Consider the following 18,386-nt stretch of genomic DNA (forward strand, 5'->3'; position numbering starts at 1 on the left):
GTGCTGCTGCTGGAGCTATCTCCATCAACCTCTCCTCCCCCCTTGCTGGATCAAGAAGGAGGAGACGTCGCTGCTCCGTACGTGTGTTGAACGCGGAGGTGCCGTCCATTCGGCGCTAGGATCATCGGTGATTTGGATCACGACGAGTACGACTCCATCAACCCCGTTCTCTTGAACGCTTCCGCGCGCGATCTACAAGGGTATGTAGATCCACTCCTCCCTCGTTGCTAGATGACTCCATAGATAGATCTTGGTGACACGTAGGAAAATTTTGAATTTATGCTACGTTCCCCAACAGGTGTTTCATCTAAAGTTGCGTTGTTAAGTTTGTGACATGTTCTTAGATCATCTCGTTCCTATGTGACATCTCTCGCTTCTTTTTATGTGGTGTTATTAGTTATCAACCACACACTCGATACTTAAGACGCCTTATCTTGTTTGGTCAGATGAGGATGGATGCCAATAACCTACGCTTTGATTGAGTTGACAAGATCTTTGAAGCCGAGCTCTATTCCCCTCCCCCTCTCCCTTATCATTGTAGTCCTTTTTTCTACTTCTTTTAGTGTAATGAAAAATGGTGGTGATGTCTTTCGGGAAGTAAATAAATAAGGACCCGAATAACTAGCGAGCGTTTGCAGGGAGGGTATCAATTGCGAATGTATTAGCTAGCAATTTACGTTAGCCAATTTTGTCGGAAACACGGGACAACTTCTAGGAAGAAGAAAAAAAATATTGTAAAAAAGACAGGATTTGCCATCTCCCACCACACAACTTGCCATAAATAAACGTTCCCTTGCCACTCCCTTCCTGGTTGACGTTCGCTAATACTCCCTCCGTTTAGGTGAGTAAGTCATTTTAGATTGTGCACCGTGACCAAAGAGGAGAGAAAAACGAGAGACCTTAATGTTTATTTACTAATTAATATCATTGCATGCAATGAACTAACCACTGCATGTCGTGTTTGGTAGTCTCAAGTCATTAAGCATGCAAACCCCTCGTTTCTTATTAGTTGATATGTGAAGAAACAAAAAACGAGGTAGAAGTTAATGCACCGCGCCTAAGTGTTTTGGAATTATTTGATTTTCGTAAGATGACTTACACACCTAGACGAAGGGAGTAACGTTTTCGATAAATAAATACCAAGGCAAGCAAAACTCATAATCTAGCAAGTAGTAGTAAAAAAAAAAAACTGTAAGGCCTTGTTCGGTTAATTCTCATTCCTCCCAAGGATTGGAGGAGATTTGGAAGAATTTTGGCTTGTACGGGATTTAACCCCCTTCAAATCAGCACAACAGGAGGAGCTAGAGGGGACAGGCGGAGTGAGAAACGCCGTTCCGTCCCAGCCACAGCCACCCACACAAACCCAACACGCCTCGGCGTCCTCACCCGGTCACCCCCTCCCCACCACTCGTCGCCACTCACGCGCCGTGCGTGCCAGAATGAGATAGAAACTCCCCGCCCGCGCACGGCCGGAGAGCACCCCCGCAACCGCAGCGGCCCGCCCGACTCGCATGACGCCGTCGCCGGCGTCCACGTCAGCCCCCGACGCCGGCATGCTCGGCCGCCGCCTCGTGCTGCTCCCGGCGAGCGCCGCGGCGTCGTTGGCGCGCGGGGAGCGGAGGAGGGCGCGGCTCCGGCTGGGGTGCGTGCTCGAGCACGTGGCCCCGCGGCTCGCGCTGGCCTCGGCCGCGCTCGTAGGGGCCGGGGAGGTGATCGCCGCGGCGGCCGTCGCGGGGGGAAGCGGCGGCGCGATTCACGGCGCCGTGGCATCCACTATCGCGCAACTGGCGGTCTCGGCCGTGGCGATCGCGTCAGGGGCGTGCCTGTCGACCAAGGTCGACTTCCTCTGGCCTCGCATCGAGCAGCTGCCTGGTAGATACCCTCTCTCTGCGTAGCATGTACGGAGTAATTTATTCAATTGTGAATCACTATGCTTCCATTCCATATGTGCAACTAGCTAATAAGCTCTGTTGATCGCGTTCTAGACCATCTAAATCATTGCGTCTTAGCTTTATATATACAGTTTGTCTAATTCACATCTAGATGTTTTTTAAGGATGTCACATCTAACCTCCCACAAGTATATAATGCATCAACAAGAAACAAAAAAGACTAGGACAAAAAAAATAGACCACAAACAGAGTGAAAATCAGCTTAGATGTGACATAACTATGTCACATCTAGATGTGTCCTAGGCAGACCCATATATATATATTTGAAGTAATTTATTCGCATGCTTGAATTGTTGGAAGTAGCAGTTAAGTGATGTATGCACCGCAGAGCATTTTACACCTCATAGTGTACTCTTGTAGTAGTATGACATAACAAATCAGTAATAGGTTTGTTTCTTACTGCTTAGTTAACACTGTTGCCGCAATAAGCCAGTAACATTCCTATGACCGCAGGCCCTGCACCCATTTGAGTAAGATATGCATCCGTTCTTTTGCCTACCTTACACTTTTATTCTGTATACGTGCAGATACTCTTGTATTTGAAGGAGTGGAGGTGACAGGATATCAAATATTTGAGGATCCAAAGGTGTTAAAACATTAGAGACATTCTTAACAAAAATTGTCATATATATGTATTCACCTGAACTTTGACATTTTTACTCCTTTATTTGACATCCTCAATCCCGTGATACAGGTGCAGAAAGCAATTGTATTTGCAAGTACAGCTCACATTGGGCAATTTAGGAGAACAGGAGACCCATATGTTACACACTGCATACATACGGGGAAAATCTTAGCTGCCTTGGTCCCATCCACTGGAGAAAGAGTATGGCTGCGCTGCCCTTCTGTTTCTATAGGTTTTAGTTGATGAATGCTCTCCTTCTTTCATCTCTAATCCCATGGTTGCATCTCATGTAGGCAATCAATACCGTTGTTGCTGGTATTCTTCATGATGTTATTGATGATACAGCTGAGAACCTGAAGAGCGTAGCAGAGCAATTTGGGGATGATGTTGCAAGCTTGGTATCTGGTGTATCAAAACTGAGCTACATAAATCAGGTTATTCATTTGTTAGTAAAGCATTCTATATAAGCATTTCTCTGCTAGTGCTAGCATTGATTCATAAGTGCTATCTCACTACCATACAATATTGGGATGCAAATCATGATGGTGAAGACATGATTGATATAGTAAATGTGCTTATTATTGCATGATGCACGCTGTATTACTAAAATTGTTGTTAATGAATTCAGTATACGGTGACATTCCTACCAGTTTTAAGTTCCATCTCAGTCCTTTTTTCTCCTGATGCTGAGTTATTTTAAATTTTCAGTCTACTTGCTTCAGATGTCTCAATACACCATATGCATGCCAATTTGCTCTGTCCTTGTTGCATAATGCAGTTCATCCCTTCCTATTGTTATTTTGAAAGATCATAATCACTGCATTGTGTAACACTTTCTGTCGTCTGTACTTTCTTTCTCTTCAACATGTTTTTGCCATTGTCCATGACTATGAGCTTTACATTACAGCTACTGCGCAGGCATCGGCAAAAAAACACTGGTGGAAGCACTCTTACTTCTGAAGAAGTATGTTCCATTCCTTATTAAGCTACTCTTAGAGATTGTTAATGCTTAATGTCCACTCTCTTTTCCTATGATTTTTCTTATTAATAAAAATTAGTTCCAAACAGTGCATTGGTATATTTGTAATTTGCCATAAAAACATATGATGCTGCTCCCAAAAAACTCAGGAATTTATGATTGTCCTGTTGTCAGCCAGGCAAACAACCTGCGTGCTATGCTATTGGGGATGGTTGATGATCCTCGTGTGGTGCTTATCAAGCTGGCAGACCGCTTGCACAATATGCGAACAATGTAAGTTATTTAGGCTTCTCCTTACTATGTAGCTTGCTGTACACGTAAAACCTGCCGTTTAATCTGAAGTATTTAGTATCTTCAATTGTAATACTCCCTCTGATCCATATTAGTTGTCACTGCTTTAGTACAACTTTAGTACAAAGTTGTACTAAAGCAGCGACGATTAATATGGATCGGAGGGAGTACCGATTTTTCTGGCTTGTCACATGACAATATCCTTGACAATACCTCCATGATATGTTTTTTGTGAGCTTCTAATGATTCTCATCAGCAATTTCTGTTTCACCTTACCATAAAGACCAACTGCTAGAGTCAGTGATGCAAAATGAACCGGCCTTAACTATCTTGTTTGTCTTGTTCCCATCTGGAACTTACTGTGTATTTCCCCTTCAAACCAGCAGTGGTACTTGTTTCGAATCATTTATGTCCATCAGCATCGTAACACACTCCTTTAGTTGCCTTATTGCCAGCACCTCAGCATTCTCTATATGTATTGAAATGCTCCTACTTTTAACTTAAGTATGCTTTCAAATAGCTATTGGATTATGTAAATGGTTGTGTGCTTACTAAGATCAGCATTTCAGCTATGCTCTTCCCATTCCAAAAGCTGAGGCTGTTGCTCAAGAGACATTAGCTGTCTGGTGCTCACTTGCTTCTCGATTGGGAGTCTGGGCTTTGAAAGCTGAGCTAGAAGACTTATGCTTTGCTGTCCTTCAGGTTTTTATTCTATTAAGCATATGGGTTGCCTCCGAAATGTTACTTTTGTTCATCTGTAATATTACCCCAGTGTGATACGTCTTTTGGCTTTACTTGGTTCTGGATACATACCACGTGGGCTTTATGTTGTGTATTTGTTGTTATGCTCTCTTCAAATTTCAAGAGATACTTTGTTCATCTCATGGTTAATAGCCATTATATTGTCGTAACTTTGAGTGTTTGACGCAAGATTTGTTTGCATGCCACACCACTTGATGGGTCCCTCAAACATGTTGATTTGATGCTTAGGAGCCATTTTATAATGCATGATTGTGATAAACTAGATCTCTTTCACTGTTGGACCAAAATGCTTAAAATATGTTTAGGCAGACCAATTAGTAATATTTTGTGCATTTGAAAGGGCCAAAGAGACCATATTCCATTTAGTTCTGTCACTGGGCATATGCTGTTTTTTTTTGGGATGAAAGCATAGGCTGTTATTTTGACCTATTCATCGAGTTACTCATGTCTTGATCTTGCATCTGCAATGAGGTTATCATGGTACCTCTTGTTTAGTACCATTATAGTTTGTAATGCCTTATTTTATTCCGTGCATCATTATTTTTAAATGTTTCTTATCTCCTTCAAATTCTCGCAGCCCCAAGTTTTCATGAAAATACGATCTGAACTTACTTCGATGTGGAATTCTACCAGCAAGGATAAAAGCATGAGAAGGTCATCAATTAGAAGTGATTTGCTTGCCTCCACGAAGGAAGTGCACGCGACTTCCACCCATGATTTACTTAGTTCGAGCGACCAAGAACAATCAAATATGGAGGTGCGTTAGTAAATGAATATGTTCACTAGCAACATATACTAAACAATCAGATTGACTAACATCGATATGTCATGCAACTTTCACTTATATTGCCTCCCGTACCTCGCTTCCCTCATCAGCATATGTATGATTGAACACAATAAATTCTTTATCATTCTCCTCAAACTGGTATGCTTGATAGCTTATCTTATTATAAATCCTTCCTTCACTGCAGGATTTATTGCAAGCTGTATTGCCATTTGACCTCTTTTTGGATCGGAGAAGGCGCTCTGACTTCCTTAATAATCTCCAAAGTAATTCTGAAGCATCCATACGAAAGCCTAAAATTGTTGATGACGCTGCTATTGCATTAACATCTTTAGCAGCTTGTGAGGAAGAACTTCAGCAGGAATTGCTTATAACAACGTCGTAAGTTCACAACCTAGTGATCTTAGGGATGCCCAACTTCACATCTAATTATCTAAATCTGCAGTTCACAACCTAGTGATCTTAGGGATGCCCAACTTCACATCTAATTATCTAAATCTGCATGCCCACTAGTAGCATTGAGGTTCTCATTCTTGAATTACACTACATCTTTTGCAGGTATATACCTGGGATGGAAGTTAGGCTGTCAAGTAGACTCAAAAGCTTGTATAGCATCTACTGTAAGGTACCATTAGTCAATTGTTTGACTACATACAAATAGTATTATTCGTGTTGTTAAGTACTCCCTCCGTCCCAAAATTCTTGTCTTAGATTTGTCTAGATACAGATGTATCTAATACTAAAACGTGACTTGATACATCCGTATCTAGACAAATCTAAGACAAGAATTTTGGGACGGAGGGAGTACATGTGTAACCAATGCATTATGATCATAAATTTGAGAATGTATGTTGGAGTTGTCAGCCTTACTGAAAGAATTTTCTTATGGCGCGTACTTCTGCATGTTGGATTTGTTAGTTACTGACACATTTTGTATCAACAGATGAAAAGGAAACGTGTAGGCATTAGACAAGTATACGATGCTCGTGCGTTGAGGGTGATTGTTGGAGACAAAAATGGTGCATTGCATGGACCTGCAGTCAGGAGTTGCTACAGCATCCTTGATATAGTACACAGGTTTCCTGTGAATTTAATTATTTATGTGGAGCTACCCATGTCTAGAAGGTCTAGATATGCTGGAGTTGCTACTTGACCAAATAAATGCTTCATTTGATGTATCGGTGTAGCATCATCATATTTCCGTGTAACTTGGCCTTTTTATCATTATGGATGTTCTTTGTGGCTAGTTTAAGTTCATATTTTAATTGTCTGCTTTATCTGCATGTGCAGGTTATGGACTCCAATCGATGGGGAGTTTGATGACTATATTATCAACCCTAAGGGCAGCGGTTACCAAGTAAGCATCATCTCTCACCAAATAAAACATCTTGTAGCCAGTATTAATGCGGAAGTATGAATTAATCCAAAAATTCGAGTGTGCTTAGTTTTGCTTGGGAACTGCTAATCACCCAAGCTAGTAATGGTATTATGCTGTCCATACCATGAACTAGCTTAGAGTTGAACCCTGACCTGCTTGTCGAATCAATTACTAGACTGCCTTGTTTACTGACTCCTTCCATCCCCTATTTGCACTTCAATTTTCTGGTGGCTATTTTCTGTTCTAGTCACTCCATACAGCAGTTCAGGCATCCGATAGCTCACCGCTGGAGGTCCAAATTAGGACCCAGGTAGATAAAGTTTCTTCTTATTTTGTTTGAATAGATGCTTAACAGTTCGTCCTGATCCTGTTGGAGGTTGTTGTCCACAGCGAATGCATGAGTATGCAGAGTATGGACTGGCTGCGCATTGGTTGTACAAGGAGAGCAGTGTTAACACGGGAAGTGGCATGGGTAACAAGATAAAACAAAGTACGTCGTATGCATCAAGTTCTTCAGAAGATGAAATAACAGACGGGGTGCCCTCAAAGTATATTTCTATGAAAGTGGGGCATCCGGTCCTCAGAATTGATGGTAATCACTTACTGGCAGCTGTCATTGTCAGGTATAGCTTCAACTTCAGTTATGAACATACTTTGTTGTTTATTTTGTAGCATTGTTATTGCAGTTGATTTCTGATTTGTGTAAGTCAAATTGCAGCATAGAAAAAGGGGCTAAAGAATTGCTTGTTGCTGTACGTTTTACCCTTGAAGCTTCTGAAGATGTAGCTGAGCGGCGATCTTCCTTTCAGTTGAAGCGTTGGGAGGCTTATGCTAGGCTTCATAAGAAGGTATATCTGATGATGACAATTTTTTGTTTATGGATTCTGCATGTGAGAAGGCATTTGTTTCTATCTCACACTCATACTTATTTCAGGTAACTGAGAAATGGTGGTGTGCACCAGGACATGGTGACTGGTCAACAAACCTGGAGAAGTACACACTATGCCGGGATGGTATATACCATAAGGTTTGCATGGCTGAAACATTACTACTTCGTATCAATTTGTTTCTAGTACTACATTGTTGTTCATATGGTTGATTGATATCCTGTACACCTTTAATGTCTTTTGTAGCAAGACCAATTTGGGAGACTTTTGCCGACATTTATTCAAATAATTGATTTGACGGAAGAGGAAGAGGAGGAGTACTGGATGGTTGTATCTGCAGTATTTGAAGGCAAAGAAACCTCCACCCTGACATCTGAATCGAGCAACGGTGATAGATCAACTTCCGACCTTCCAATCTCTACTCCCTTGAGTGATCCCATCAACAACAAGGTCAACATGTTGTTGCCATTTCTGCCATTTACTTTGTTTAGTGAAAGGAAACCTCGAATCTCACTGCTTATATTCACTATATTTGTCATAGGTCCATTTGCTCAGGACAATGCTTCAATGGGAGGAGCAAGTACGCCGTCGAGCATCGGTAGCGGAGAGAAGTCTCGGCTCGCTGACCGATCCAATTCTTCGTGAGGTGGCCATCATCTGCTGGCCGTATGGGAAGATAATGAGGATGAGTACTGGCAGCACAGCTGCTGACGCCGGTAGAAGAATGGGTGTGGATGGGAAGCTGCTTTGGGTGAATGGCCAACTTGTGCTGCCTCAAACCGAGCTCAAGGATGGAGATATAGTGGAAGTGAGGACGTAGTAGTTCTCAGGGTAATTGATCAGATTGGCTCATTGATACATACAGGGGATGCAAAATGCAAAAGAATGATAGACGTAGCCAAAACCTCGGAAGTGCACAGTCCATCTGTGGAAATGGAAAATAATCGAAGGAAGCAGGCAGGGAGTAACAAGGTGTTGTATTCTGTACATATGCGACCAGGTACCAACTGTACGTGTCCTTGTTCACAGTAGTGGTGTACTAATTTCTCAGCATGTAAAAAAACATGTACTTGCGTGTACTATGTACAATGACTAATCGAGTTCTCTTAGCAGTGTTTGTAATTCTGTACATACTTGTTCTGGATCACTTGTACTTCTCTGGTGTTGAACACGGAACTGCCAAACTGGATATGACATGCTCGTTTCGGCTCTCGTAGTCGTCGCTAGGTAGTCTATGAATCTGGATGTAATTTTTATTATTTCTAATGTTTGTTGTACTGTCATGATTTGAAGATAAATATATCAGAAGTCCTCCCCCCCCCCCCCCCCAAAAAAAAGAATATACACTAGCTGAGAAAATAGTACATAATTACAATTATTTTTGAGCAAATACGAGGGAGAAAACTAGAATGTTCAAAATAGAGACTCGTTGATTTTTAACTCTTTTTTGTGCCGCAAGCAAACCCGTTCCTTTTCACACACACCCCAGCAACAAGGGAAACAGTTTCGTTCCACACGGAAACTCTCACCCGGTCTCAGTGAAAATCGATGAGGTTTCTATTGGCTCGGCAATAATGTGATGACCAACGAAGCAAAAACGATCTCCATTTATGGCAAAATCGGGAAGCCTCGAAGGATCCAGCCACAGCCCCCGGAATCAATCAACGCCTTCCAAACTCGCAAAGCGAGGCGCGTCTACACCTCACGCTGTCCCGGGACCCACGCGGCAGCGAGACTGGTCAAAACCGGGAACAATCAGATCTGTGTGACAGCGTGTCCCGTCGCTCACTCGCACGGCGTCTCCCGCCCGGGCCCGCGCGCAGCGACGTGACTGGGGACAGCCTAGCCTAGAGGGTACGCGGAGCCCCGCGGAGCCGCCACGCGATCTGGCCTGGCCCCTGTTCAAACATTCAAAAAGGAAGGGCAGAGGGCAAACCCTAGGCAGGCGAGCGGAGCGCCGCCTCGCCCCCAACGGTCATAAAGCCCTCCCCGAACGCGCGCTCCTATATAACCCCTCGCCCCCCGATTAGCCCCGCCGCATCTCAGCATTCATTTCGCCATCCACGAGCAAATCCATCCGCCGCGCCACGGGAGGAGGAGGTAGGTAGGTGAGAGACAGGAGACGGGAGCGATGGAGATGGAGATGCAGACGGCGGCGGCGGACATGGACTTCAACGCCCTCTCGCGCCGCGAGCTCCAGGCGCTCTGCAAGCTCAACGGCGTCCGCGCCAACATGACCAACCTCGCCATGGTCGAGGCCCTCCAGTCCCTCGCCGCGGTAACGCGCCCTCCCTCCTCGGCTTCCCCCTTCCGATTCGCGTTGTTGTTTTTGAGATGCGGATGGTTCGTTGCGGGACTCGTTAGGGTGGGGATGAATTTGGGCGTGGGGATGGCCGTTTGATGCGGGTTTTTGCTGTGGGTTATTAGGTGGATGGGATCGACCAGATCGGCACCACGCTCTGCCTCCCGACCCCGGGCAAGTCGGCGATGAAGTCGGTCCTCAAGGCCGCGCCGGCGGCCGGGGAGGACCAGCAGCATCTAGGAAGCCCGCTCCCGCGCGGCCGCCGCGTCTCGGTCAAGTCGCCCGAGGCCATCCGGATGGAAGTCGAGGAGGGCGAGGACGAGGTGAAGCGGAATCTCGTCAAGGAGATCGTGCGCACCCCTGGCGTCGCGCTGCGCAGCACCAGCCGCCGCCCGCGGGCCACGCCCGCGCCCCTCCCCCCGACTCCCGCGGCGGGCACTCTGCGGAGGAGCCAGAGGTCGATTAAGAAGACCGAGAAGGCCATGGAGGTCGAGGTGTCCACCACAAAGAGATCGACTAGGAAGACGGCGAGATCGAAGGCGATGTTTGATTTGGACCAGGAAGAAGCGGATTCGACCGAACTCAAGGAGGAGAAGGTGCATGAAGCAGAGCCCAAGGGTGAGAGTGATTTCCTAACCTTAATCACTATGTTTGATTGTTCGATTGCATGGGGGCAGTTTTTTTATGCGAACATTGTGATCATGCAGGCGTTACTTCTGATGAGAAGTGCGATGATCCTGAGGAGGAGGAGGAGGAAGTTACAAAGCTTCCGGAAGAAGGAAACAGCAAAGCGGATGAACCTGAGCAGGGAGATGAAGGTGATTATGTTACTGATTCTGGTTACTATTAGAATTATGTGCCTGTTATAAGTTGGTTTCTGTATTGTTTGAGAATAGTTACTGATTCGGCTTCCTGATTGTGCAGTGGTTTCTTCTGTTGTGCCCACTGAATCTGCTGACAAGAGCTGTGAAGATTCTAAGCTGGAGGAAGTTGTGGAAGAGGCTACCAAGCTCCAGGAAGGTGAGATGGTTCACATCACCGATGCTTCAGAGTCCTTTCAGCCAATCCTTGATTAAGACTCTAGACTGGCATTTTAAAATTCATCAATTTGTTTCTCGGCTTATCTGTACTGTTTAGGCATATAGATTTGCATTTTGACATTCATTCATCTGGTTCTTGTTTATCTGTAGTACTGATTAGCACTCTGGATTGTTCATTTGGACTGAAATGCTTCATTTCAAACCTTCATCTGTTTGTCTGTCTTATCAAGAGCTTTCTGAAATGTACTATCCATTTGTTTTTAAACTCTAGGCTGTGGCAGTTAAAAATCTATCCATTTATTCCTGTGTTATTTGTACTCGGTCTAGATTTACATTTCAAATTTCATTCATATGTTACTTGTTTATATGTACTCATTAGTACTCTGGATTGTTGCCTTAGGACTAAAATGTTTCATTTCAAACTTCATGTTCATCTATAGCGACTCTGAAATGTATCCATTTGTTCCTTGCTTTATCTGTAGCCAATATGACTTAACTGTAGCATCCCAAAATCCACCCATGTCATTGCTTTTGTATTTTATAAATTTTGTCCTTTATCTGTTGATTCCATTTGCTAATTATGAACCATGATGCATCAGAAGCTGCAGTTGAGGAAGAACAGAAGCTTGCCAGTGCTGAGAAGTCTGTTCCCTTGTCCGCAATGGAGGATTCACCTATCTTAGGTGTCCTTTCCAAGGCCACACCTGAACTAGCTATCAAAAACGTTGAAGGTGCCTCAACTGAAGATGGTGAAAGCAGCAAATGGTCACCTGTGTTCGAGATAGTTGATGAGATCAACAGTGCCAGTGAAGAAAAGGAAGTAGCTGCTGTTGAAGTGCCAAAGGAAGCCATCAACGAAGACGATTTCAGTTCCACCGCCGAGGCATCTGATGTCCCTAACAAGATGATCCCACCTGCTGTGACAGAGAAGGAAGTCGCTGGTGATGATTTGAAGGAAGATGCTTTCAATTCCACCGTTGAGGCTTCTGATGCTCTTAACGAGAAGATGACCCCAGCTGCTGTGACAGAGAAGGAAGTTTCTGCTGATGATTTCCAGGAAGATGCTTTCAATTCCACTGTTAAGGCTTCTGATGCTCTCAACGAGATGACCCCAGCTGCTGTGACAGAGAAGGAAGTTGCTGCTGCTGATTTCAAGGAAGATGCTCTCCATTCCACCATTAAGACTCCTGATGCTCCTAACAAGATGACACCAGCTGCGGTGACCGAGAAGGATGTTGCTGCTGATGATATTAAGGAAAATGCTTTCAGTTCCACTGTTGAGACTGCTGATGCTCCTACCAAGATGATCCCAGCTGCTGTTACAGAGAAGGAAGTCGCTGCTGATGATTCGCCGAAGAGTGATCTGACAGAAGAGGAGAGTGACCTCAATGGAGTGGGCAGTGAGGAGGATGACCTCAGTGAGTACAGCAGCGAGGAGGATGACCTCAGTGAGTACAGCAGCGAGGAGGATGACCTCAGTGAGTACAGCAGCGAGGAGGATTCCCTCGAGGAGGAGGATATGCAGAAGGTGAGCGACTCTGCTGTTGTGAACTTTTATTCTGATGAAGAGGAGGACCTCGAGGATGAGGATATGCAGAAGGCTAACGACTCCACTGAAGCTAACTTTGATTCTAATGAAGAAGAGGAGGATCTCAAGATGCCGGAGACAGTTGAAGAGCCTAAAGAAAATGAGGAGAGTGGAGAGGAAGACGATTTCAGCGCTGATCTGTCATCAGAGTTTGACGATGTTGAATTCAGTGATGCTGAAACTGAAAGCCACAGCTCTCAGGTGGCGCTTGAGGCAATCCATGCTACTCCTGCCTCATCTGCAGCCAAGACTGCTGACTCTGCCACCACTAACATGAGCTTAAGGAAGCTTAAAAGTGCTTTGAAGGAGGGTCTTGAAGAACTTGAAGCCAAGACTGTTGACTCTGTCATCATCGAAGAACTTGAAGAATCCAGCGAGGGCAGTGAGGTTTCTCAGCACGCCGAGACCATCGTCAAGACACTGCACAAGTTCACCATCACTGAGGAGAAGAATGAAGAGTGCGCAAAGCAAAACGTCGCCCTCACTAACATGAGCCTAAGGAAGCTTAAGAGTGCTTTAAAGGAGGGTCTTATTGCTGCCAAGGTAATTACAATTGACAAACCTTTGTTAATACCATTATCTCATCTCTGCTAATTTATATGCTGTTCCTTGTACTGACGTACACTGACTTCTGATGCCTGTGCTTTATCTGGTGCAGGAAGGGAAGAACCTGGCCATCACTGCCGATGAAGGCAGCAGGGTGGCGCTCGCGGAGCTGGACGACAACGCTGAGTGCTGATCGGCGCAGGAGTTCACTGGAATCATCAAGCATCTGCTGGGACTGAATGAAGGAGAGAGGGCTCTAGTTGTGCCGTGATAACTAGGCTTTGCTTTTTTTCATTTCCAAATGCTGCCGAGGAGTGAAATGCTCAATTTTTTGTGTGTGTGTGGGTCGAGAGCATCGGGTTGTGAAACCATGGTTTCTCTGAACCAACCTATACAGTTCGTGTCGGTTCTGGTTGTCCGTGTTTGTTCTGTGGTATATGTCAAATGGATATGGATTATATAATGAGTAATATATATACCAGTTCATTAGGTTGCTGTGCCCTGTTAATCAAATGTGAATCTAGCGATTTCAACTGCTTGTTTGTTTCAACTGGTCAGGAATGAATTTGCCGTGATATTATCATTAGTCATTACAGTGAAAACTTATGGATTGATTTGCTACATGTTACAGAGTCATAGTGTTAGTGTCTTCACATCTGGTTCGTAGACTGCAATATCAGTCAAGTCGCTGTTAGTTTGGCATTAGATGGTAAGCTGCAGTGCTCTTGCGTTAGCGTCTTGTTTGTATGCAAACAAACTGTACAGATTGTTGCTCTTGGGTTTTTGTCCGGCAGGTTGCCCGGACTGTTTGAGGGATAGGAATATTGTAGCTCATTTGTTAGGTGCCCATGTGGAAGGATCCAATACTTGTGTCTGGACGGGAGATCCTCTGGTTTTCATTAGTGGACGTTGTAACTATGTTCAAAAATTAATAAATTTGCCTTCATAAATAATTGTATAATGGAAAATGGGGTTTAGCCTGGTTGAAAAAAATAAAGTAGTACTACAAATAAGAGTTCCTAATGGGTTCGAAAGTTTGTAGTCCTAAGATTTGATCTGCAATATTCATGTGAATGCTTCATTTAAATAATCAAAAAGAGATTGCTGGCCAAGGAGTTTCAGCTTGAAGTATCCTCAAAATAAATCAAGTGCGTCAACGATCTCTGGTTTTTCGTTTTAATTTTATTTTTCCTTTTCAAAAAAAAATCATGTACTTTTTTTCAAATTCCTGAACATTTTTGGAATTGTAAACTTTTGAAAAATCCATAATTTTTTTCAAATTCATGTTTTCTTAATTCATAATCATTTTTTGATTTCATGAACTTTTTTCATATTGATGAATATTTTTTGGATTAGCGAACATTTTTTGAATTCAGGAACAATTTTCAAATTTATTTATGAACTTTTCCAATATTCATGAACTTTTTAGAATTCGAGAACATTTTTGTCAAACTTGCATTCATATTCGTGAATATTTTGCGGATACATGATTTTTTTTGAATTTGTGAACTTTGTTTTGCCAAACTCGACTTCATATTCATGAACATTTTTCAGTTTGCAAACATTTTTCAAATACATGTTTTTTCTGATATTCATGAACATTATTTGAATTCAAGAATATTTTTGTCAAAATTGTGTTCATATTCATGAAAATTTTCTGAATTCGATATCTTTTTCTCATATTCAAGAACTTTTTTCTAAATTAGTGCACTTTTTTCCATTTTGAAAAGATTATTGTCAAACTCACGAGCACTTTTTTGCTTTGTCCAAAGTTAAAAAACCAATTTTTGCTAGTAATTGATTATTTTATGAACAACAGTTGGCGTATGAGTGTGCTACAATCTAATGAAAGCTCATAGTCGAACCGAATCGACTAAGCAAGGGACCGGAGAAATTGGGCCATGGCCCGCTACGCTCGCGCCGAAGACGCTAGACAGGAGGTCTGGTGCAATTCGCTATACTTGGAGCAACCAATTATGGTTTACCACTTGGAGGGCTCCGGCTGAGACCATTTTCTTGGTCCGGGAGCGCACCAAGTGGTGCACTCATTCGCTGCCATGTGTTGCGCGCTAGGTTTACCATCGGGATTGTTTTTTCTGCACCCATTTTGGGGTTCGTTTGGTTTTTCCAACGTTTGCTTGGTTTCCCTAGGTTTTGGCCGGTCTTTTTTGAGAAGCATTGCTTTTTCGCGAGAAGCAAAAGTTGTGCTTTCGAAAAAAGAGTAAAATATAGTTGTGCTTTTGTGAGAAGCACTGTGCTTCCACGAGAAACACAAATGTGCTTACCGAAAAGGGAAAAAAATACAGTTATACTTCTAAGAGCCATGCTTCTCAAAAAGGAAAATACACAATTGTGCTTCCAAAAAAAGTTAAAAAATGCATAGTTGTGCTTCCCTTTGCACAATTGTGCTTTCACGTTTAGTTTTCGATTTTCCTGAGTTTTGGTCCTTTTTCTGGTTTATATTTTTTTTTCTTTTTTGTGTTTTTTTATTTCTGGTATCCCATAATGAAAATGCTTCATGATTTGGACGCAAGGTGCAAGAGATAAAACGTTTTGAAAAAATGAATCTACAGAAAAGGACTCTCAAGTAGCGACAAGTTGGCGCACATCGTAGTGCGCACTTGTCATCGTCGTAGAAGGTGGGAGTGAGCTTTGTAAGGGGTTCCCCTAATTACTGATTTCGTATTTTTTATATCTACACTACCTAAAAAAGACATAAGGTCCCTATTTCGCTCAATCTTCATCTCCCTCCATCCCATGCTTAACGCACCAAGAAAACCAGGAGAAAAACGGTCCGCTACACACGTTCACGCACGCCTCCCCTCTATTCCCTCTACACACTATGTTTATTTCTTCAAGGTTAATCAAGTCTTTGTTTTTTAGAGAAAGAGAGGTAGATGAGTTCGTGGAAGAGGAGAAATTATTATTATTATTTGAGCATCAGTACAGACACAAGCGCTCATATACACGCGCATACACTCATCCCTATGAACGCACACATGCACATCCTACCCCTATGAGCACCTCCGAGAGACTGAGCCGGCATATCATTTTGAGATTTACGAAGTCACCGTAGGCGCCTCGTCGTCGACGGGAACGTCTACTCCCACTGAAAGCGTATCGCCGGAAATCCTGAAATAAATCCAGGAATAATGCAAGCACCAGGATTTGAACCCTGGTGGGTTGGGGATACCACTGTCCATCTAACCAACTCAACCACAGGTTGATTCGCGAGAAATTATTTAACGGTAAATCAAATCGACAATGCCGCCTAATGTACATGAGTATTCTAAAGGTATATGTTAGACATGATTGATGTAACCATTAGAATGTGTATGCTCCCGTTGCAACACATGGACAATTAGCTAGTTTTTATTAAAACCATCCACTACTTCAGCCCAACATGTGCGGTGCAGCCCATTTAGTAATCTCCCAAAGGGCCTGATTCTGACGATCCTTGACGGCCCAATACACTCATACCACTGAATAAACCACCAAACCCTAACCCCCATCCACCCCAGACAGTATATAATCTCAACACAAGCGCGCCGCTCAAACCCTAGCATCTCCAACTCCAGCCGCCGCCACACCCACAGCCAATCCTCCCCAGCCCAAGCTCGCAGCCATGCCTCCCAAGCTCGACCCGTCCCAGATCGTGGAGGTGTATGTCCGCGTCACCGGCGGGGAGGTCGGCGCTGCGTCGTCCCTGGCCCCCAAGATCGGTCCGCTCGGTCTCTCCCCAAAGAAGATCGGAGAAGACATCGCCAAGGAGACGGCCAAGGACTGGAAGGGCCTCCGCGTCACCGTCAAGCTCACCGTCCAGAATCGCCAGGCCAAGGTGTCCGTCGTCCCCTCCGCCGCAGCCCTCGTCATCAAGGCGCTCAAGGAGCCCGAGAGGGACCGCAAGAAGGTCAAGAACATCAAGCACAACGGCAACATCAGCCTCGACGACGTCATCGAGATCGCCAAGATCATGAAGGTCCGCTCCATGGCCAAGGAGATGGCCGGCACCGTCAAGGAGATCCTCGGCACCTGCGTCAGCGTCGGCTGCACCGTCGACGGCAAGGACCCCAAGGATCTGCAGACGGAGATCGACGACGGCGAGGTGGAGATCCCCGCTTAAGAAGGTAACGACCAGATTCTTGTTTGGCGGTAATCATTTGTTGCTTTGCTGGTACCAGAAATGCTGTTGTGGTCTGCTAACTTGTTAGGAAGAGTGGCGTGTAATAGCAGGTCATATGGACTTGAATTTTGACAATTAAAGCTAGGTAGAATGTGGTAAGATTGTCTGTTGATTCAGTGCTCATGCTAGTAACTATAGATGATTTTAAGTAGATTCCTTGACTGAACTTGTATTGTTAGGATGAATGTTGCTCATGCTAGTCCATTTTATTCTTGTATCTGATCACACTGTATTCTTCGCTATGAATTTAACATTCAGTAATTAAACTGCGTACGAATCCATTGTAACAGCTTTATGTTTAATCATGCAGGCTTGGCTTTGGGGAGGTTGTTATGTGAGGCTGCTGAAGTAGTTTCTCCTATCTAGATGCTTCCTGATGCAGTTGAGAGAATGGATGTGATGTCTTCACTTGTTCTACTCTTGCGGAAGAAGAAACTTTTGTCATGCTTTAGTGGTTCCATTGTGAGACTATTTTTACTGCTTTAATGAGTACCTTCCGGAATCAATCAATGTTATTATGGCAGCTAGAATATCATATGTTGAGTTTTGTCAATGATGTTTTGAGCGTTTCTTATATATTGTTAGTTGCTGCATTTGCTTTGCTGTCTTGTCTCTTAAAGCAGTTGATTGCAGCTGGGTTATTTCATCATTAGGTCCATTGAATTCAGTTATCTTAATGAGAATTGCATTATTTGATCTGAACCAAATTGAAAATTTGGTTGTCAAATTGAACTGCAAAAACGACTTATGTTTAGATATGGAGAGTATAAATGAGAAAGAGTTCAGATATGGATTCTACATTGATAGAATGACAGAACTGTAGATTGTACTATCTTTCTTTTGCATCCTTCGACAGTCATTTTGCATTTGGAATTAGGTCGGCCCAATTTTCTGAAAGACTTGAATTTTGCTCCGTCCTGCTATTGTTTGAAAATTTGTCGGTCTGGGCTATTTATATTACCGTACGTATATTCTGTATGGCAGCAACGCCATCAGTGAAAAGTTAAAGTCTGTCAGAAGCTGACTTGCGAAAAGCAGGCCACTGGAGGAAGTCATCCAAAAACTCATTC

The 18,386-nt window shown here is 43.7% G+C and overlaps 3 protein-coding genes across 4 annotated transcripts; all 3 read left to right on the forward strand.

Annotated features, from left to right (window-relative positions):
• Positions 1-1,373: 1,373 nt before the first annotated feature.
• Positions 1,374-8,782, forward strand: LOC123128087 (uncharacterized). 2 transcript variants are annotated; one of them, XM_044547998.1, is made up of 18 exons: positions 1,382-1,872; positions 2,479-2,537; positions 2,646-2,777; positions 2,870-3,010; positions 3,484-3,540; positions 3,734-3,828; positions 4,416-4,548; positions 5,186-5,365; positions 5,580-5,773; positions 5,951-6,017; positions 6,336-6,469; positions 6,683-6,749; positions 7,018-7,080; positions 7,161-7,393; positions 7,489-7,618; positions 7,705-7,797; positions 7,904-8,107; positions 8,199-8,782. In XM_044547998.1, exons 1-18 carry the CDS (start codon positions 1,512-1,514, stop codon positions 8,475-8,477), a joined length of 2,622 nt encoding a protein of 873 aa, XP_044403933.1. In that variant the 5' UTR covers positions 1,382-1,511; the 3' UTR covers positions 8,478-8,782. The 2 variants fall into 2 exon arrangements, 1 of the variants encoding a protein (XP_044403933.1); XR_006462931.1 differs by lacking the exons at positions 7,904-8,107; positions 8,199-8,782 and having other exon boundaries at positions 1,374-1,872; positions 7,542-7,618; positions 7,705-7,791.
• An 877-nt stretch (positions 8,783-9,659) lies between these two features.
• On the forward strand, positions 9,660-13,622 carry LOC123128088 (nucleolar protein dao-5). Its single transcript, XM_044548000.1, has 6 exons — positions 9,660-9,935; positions 10,085-10,577; positions 10,667-10,777; positions 10,884-10,979; positions 11,599-13,130; positions 13,246-13,622. Exons 1-6 carry the CDS (start codon positions 9,789-9,791, stop codon positions 13,324-13,326), a joined length of 2,460 nt encoding a protein of 819 aa, XP_044403935.1. The 5' UTR covers positions 9,660-9,788; the 3' UTR covers positions 13,327-13,622.
• Positions 13,623-16,677: 3,055 nt separating this feature from the next.
• Positions 16,678-17,909, forward strand: LOC123128089 (60S ribosomal protein L12-3). The gene is made up of 2 exons (XM_044548001.1): positions 16,678-17,260; positions 17,627-17,909. The coding sequence occupies exon 1, from the start codon at positions 16,759-16,761 to the stop codon at positions 17,254-17,256; it is 498 nt and encodes a 165-aa protein (XP_044403936.1). The 5' UTR covers positions 16,678-16,758; the 3' UTR covers positions 17,257-17,260; positions 17,627-17,909.
• Positions 17,910-18,386: the final 477 nt, after the last annotated feature.

The sequence above is a fragment of the Triticum aestivum genome, chromosome 6A, assembly GCF_018294505.1.
Source record: "Triticum aestivum cultivar Chinese Spring chromosome 6A, IWGSC CS RefSeq v2.1, whole genome shotgun sequence".
Taxonomy (NCBI): Eukaryota; Viridiplantae; Streptophyta; class Magnoliopsida; order Poales; family Poaceae; genus Triticum; species Triticum aestivum.

Coding starts and splice junctions, on each gene's coding strand:
- LOC123128087 (XM_044547998.1), top strand. CDS start 1,512: ATGACGCCGTCGCCGGCGTCCACGTCAGCCCCCGACGCCGGCATGCTC. Junction 2,538..2,645: donor AAATATTTGAGGATCCAAAG/GTGTTAAAACAT, acceptor CCCGTGATACAG/GTGCAGAAAGCAATTGTATT. Junction 7,798..7,903: donor GGGATGGTATATACCATAAG/GTTTGCATGGCT, acceptor TGTCTTTTGTAG/CAAGACCAATTTGGGAGACT.
- LOC123128088 (XM_044548000.1), top strand. CDS start 9,789: ATGGAGATGGAGATGCAGACGGCGGCGGCGGACATGGACTTCAACGCC. Junction 10,778..10,883: donor ACCTGAGCAGGGAGATGAAG/GTGATTATGTTA, acceptor CTGATTGTGCAG/TGGTTTCTTCTGTTGTGCCC. Junction 13,131..13,245: donor AGGGTCTTATTGCTGCCAAG/GTAATTACAATT, acceptor TATCTGGTGCAG/GAAGGGAAGAACCTGGCCAT.
- LOC123128089 (XM_044548001.1), top strand. CDS start 16,759: ATGCCTCCCAAGCTCGACCCGTCCCAGATCGTGGAGGTGTATGTCCGC.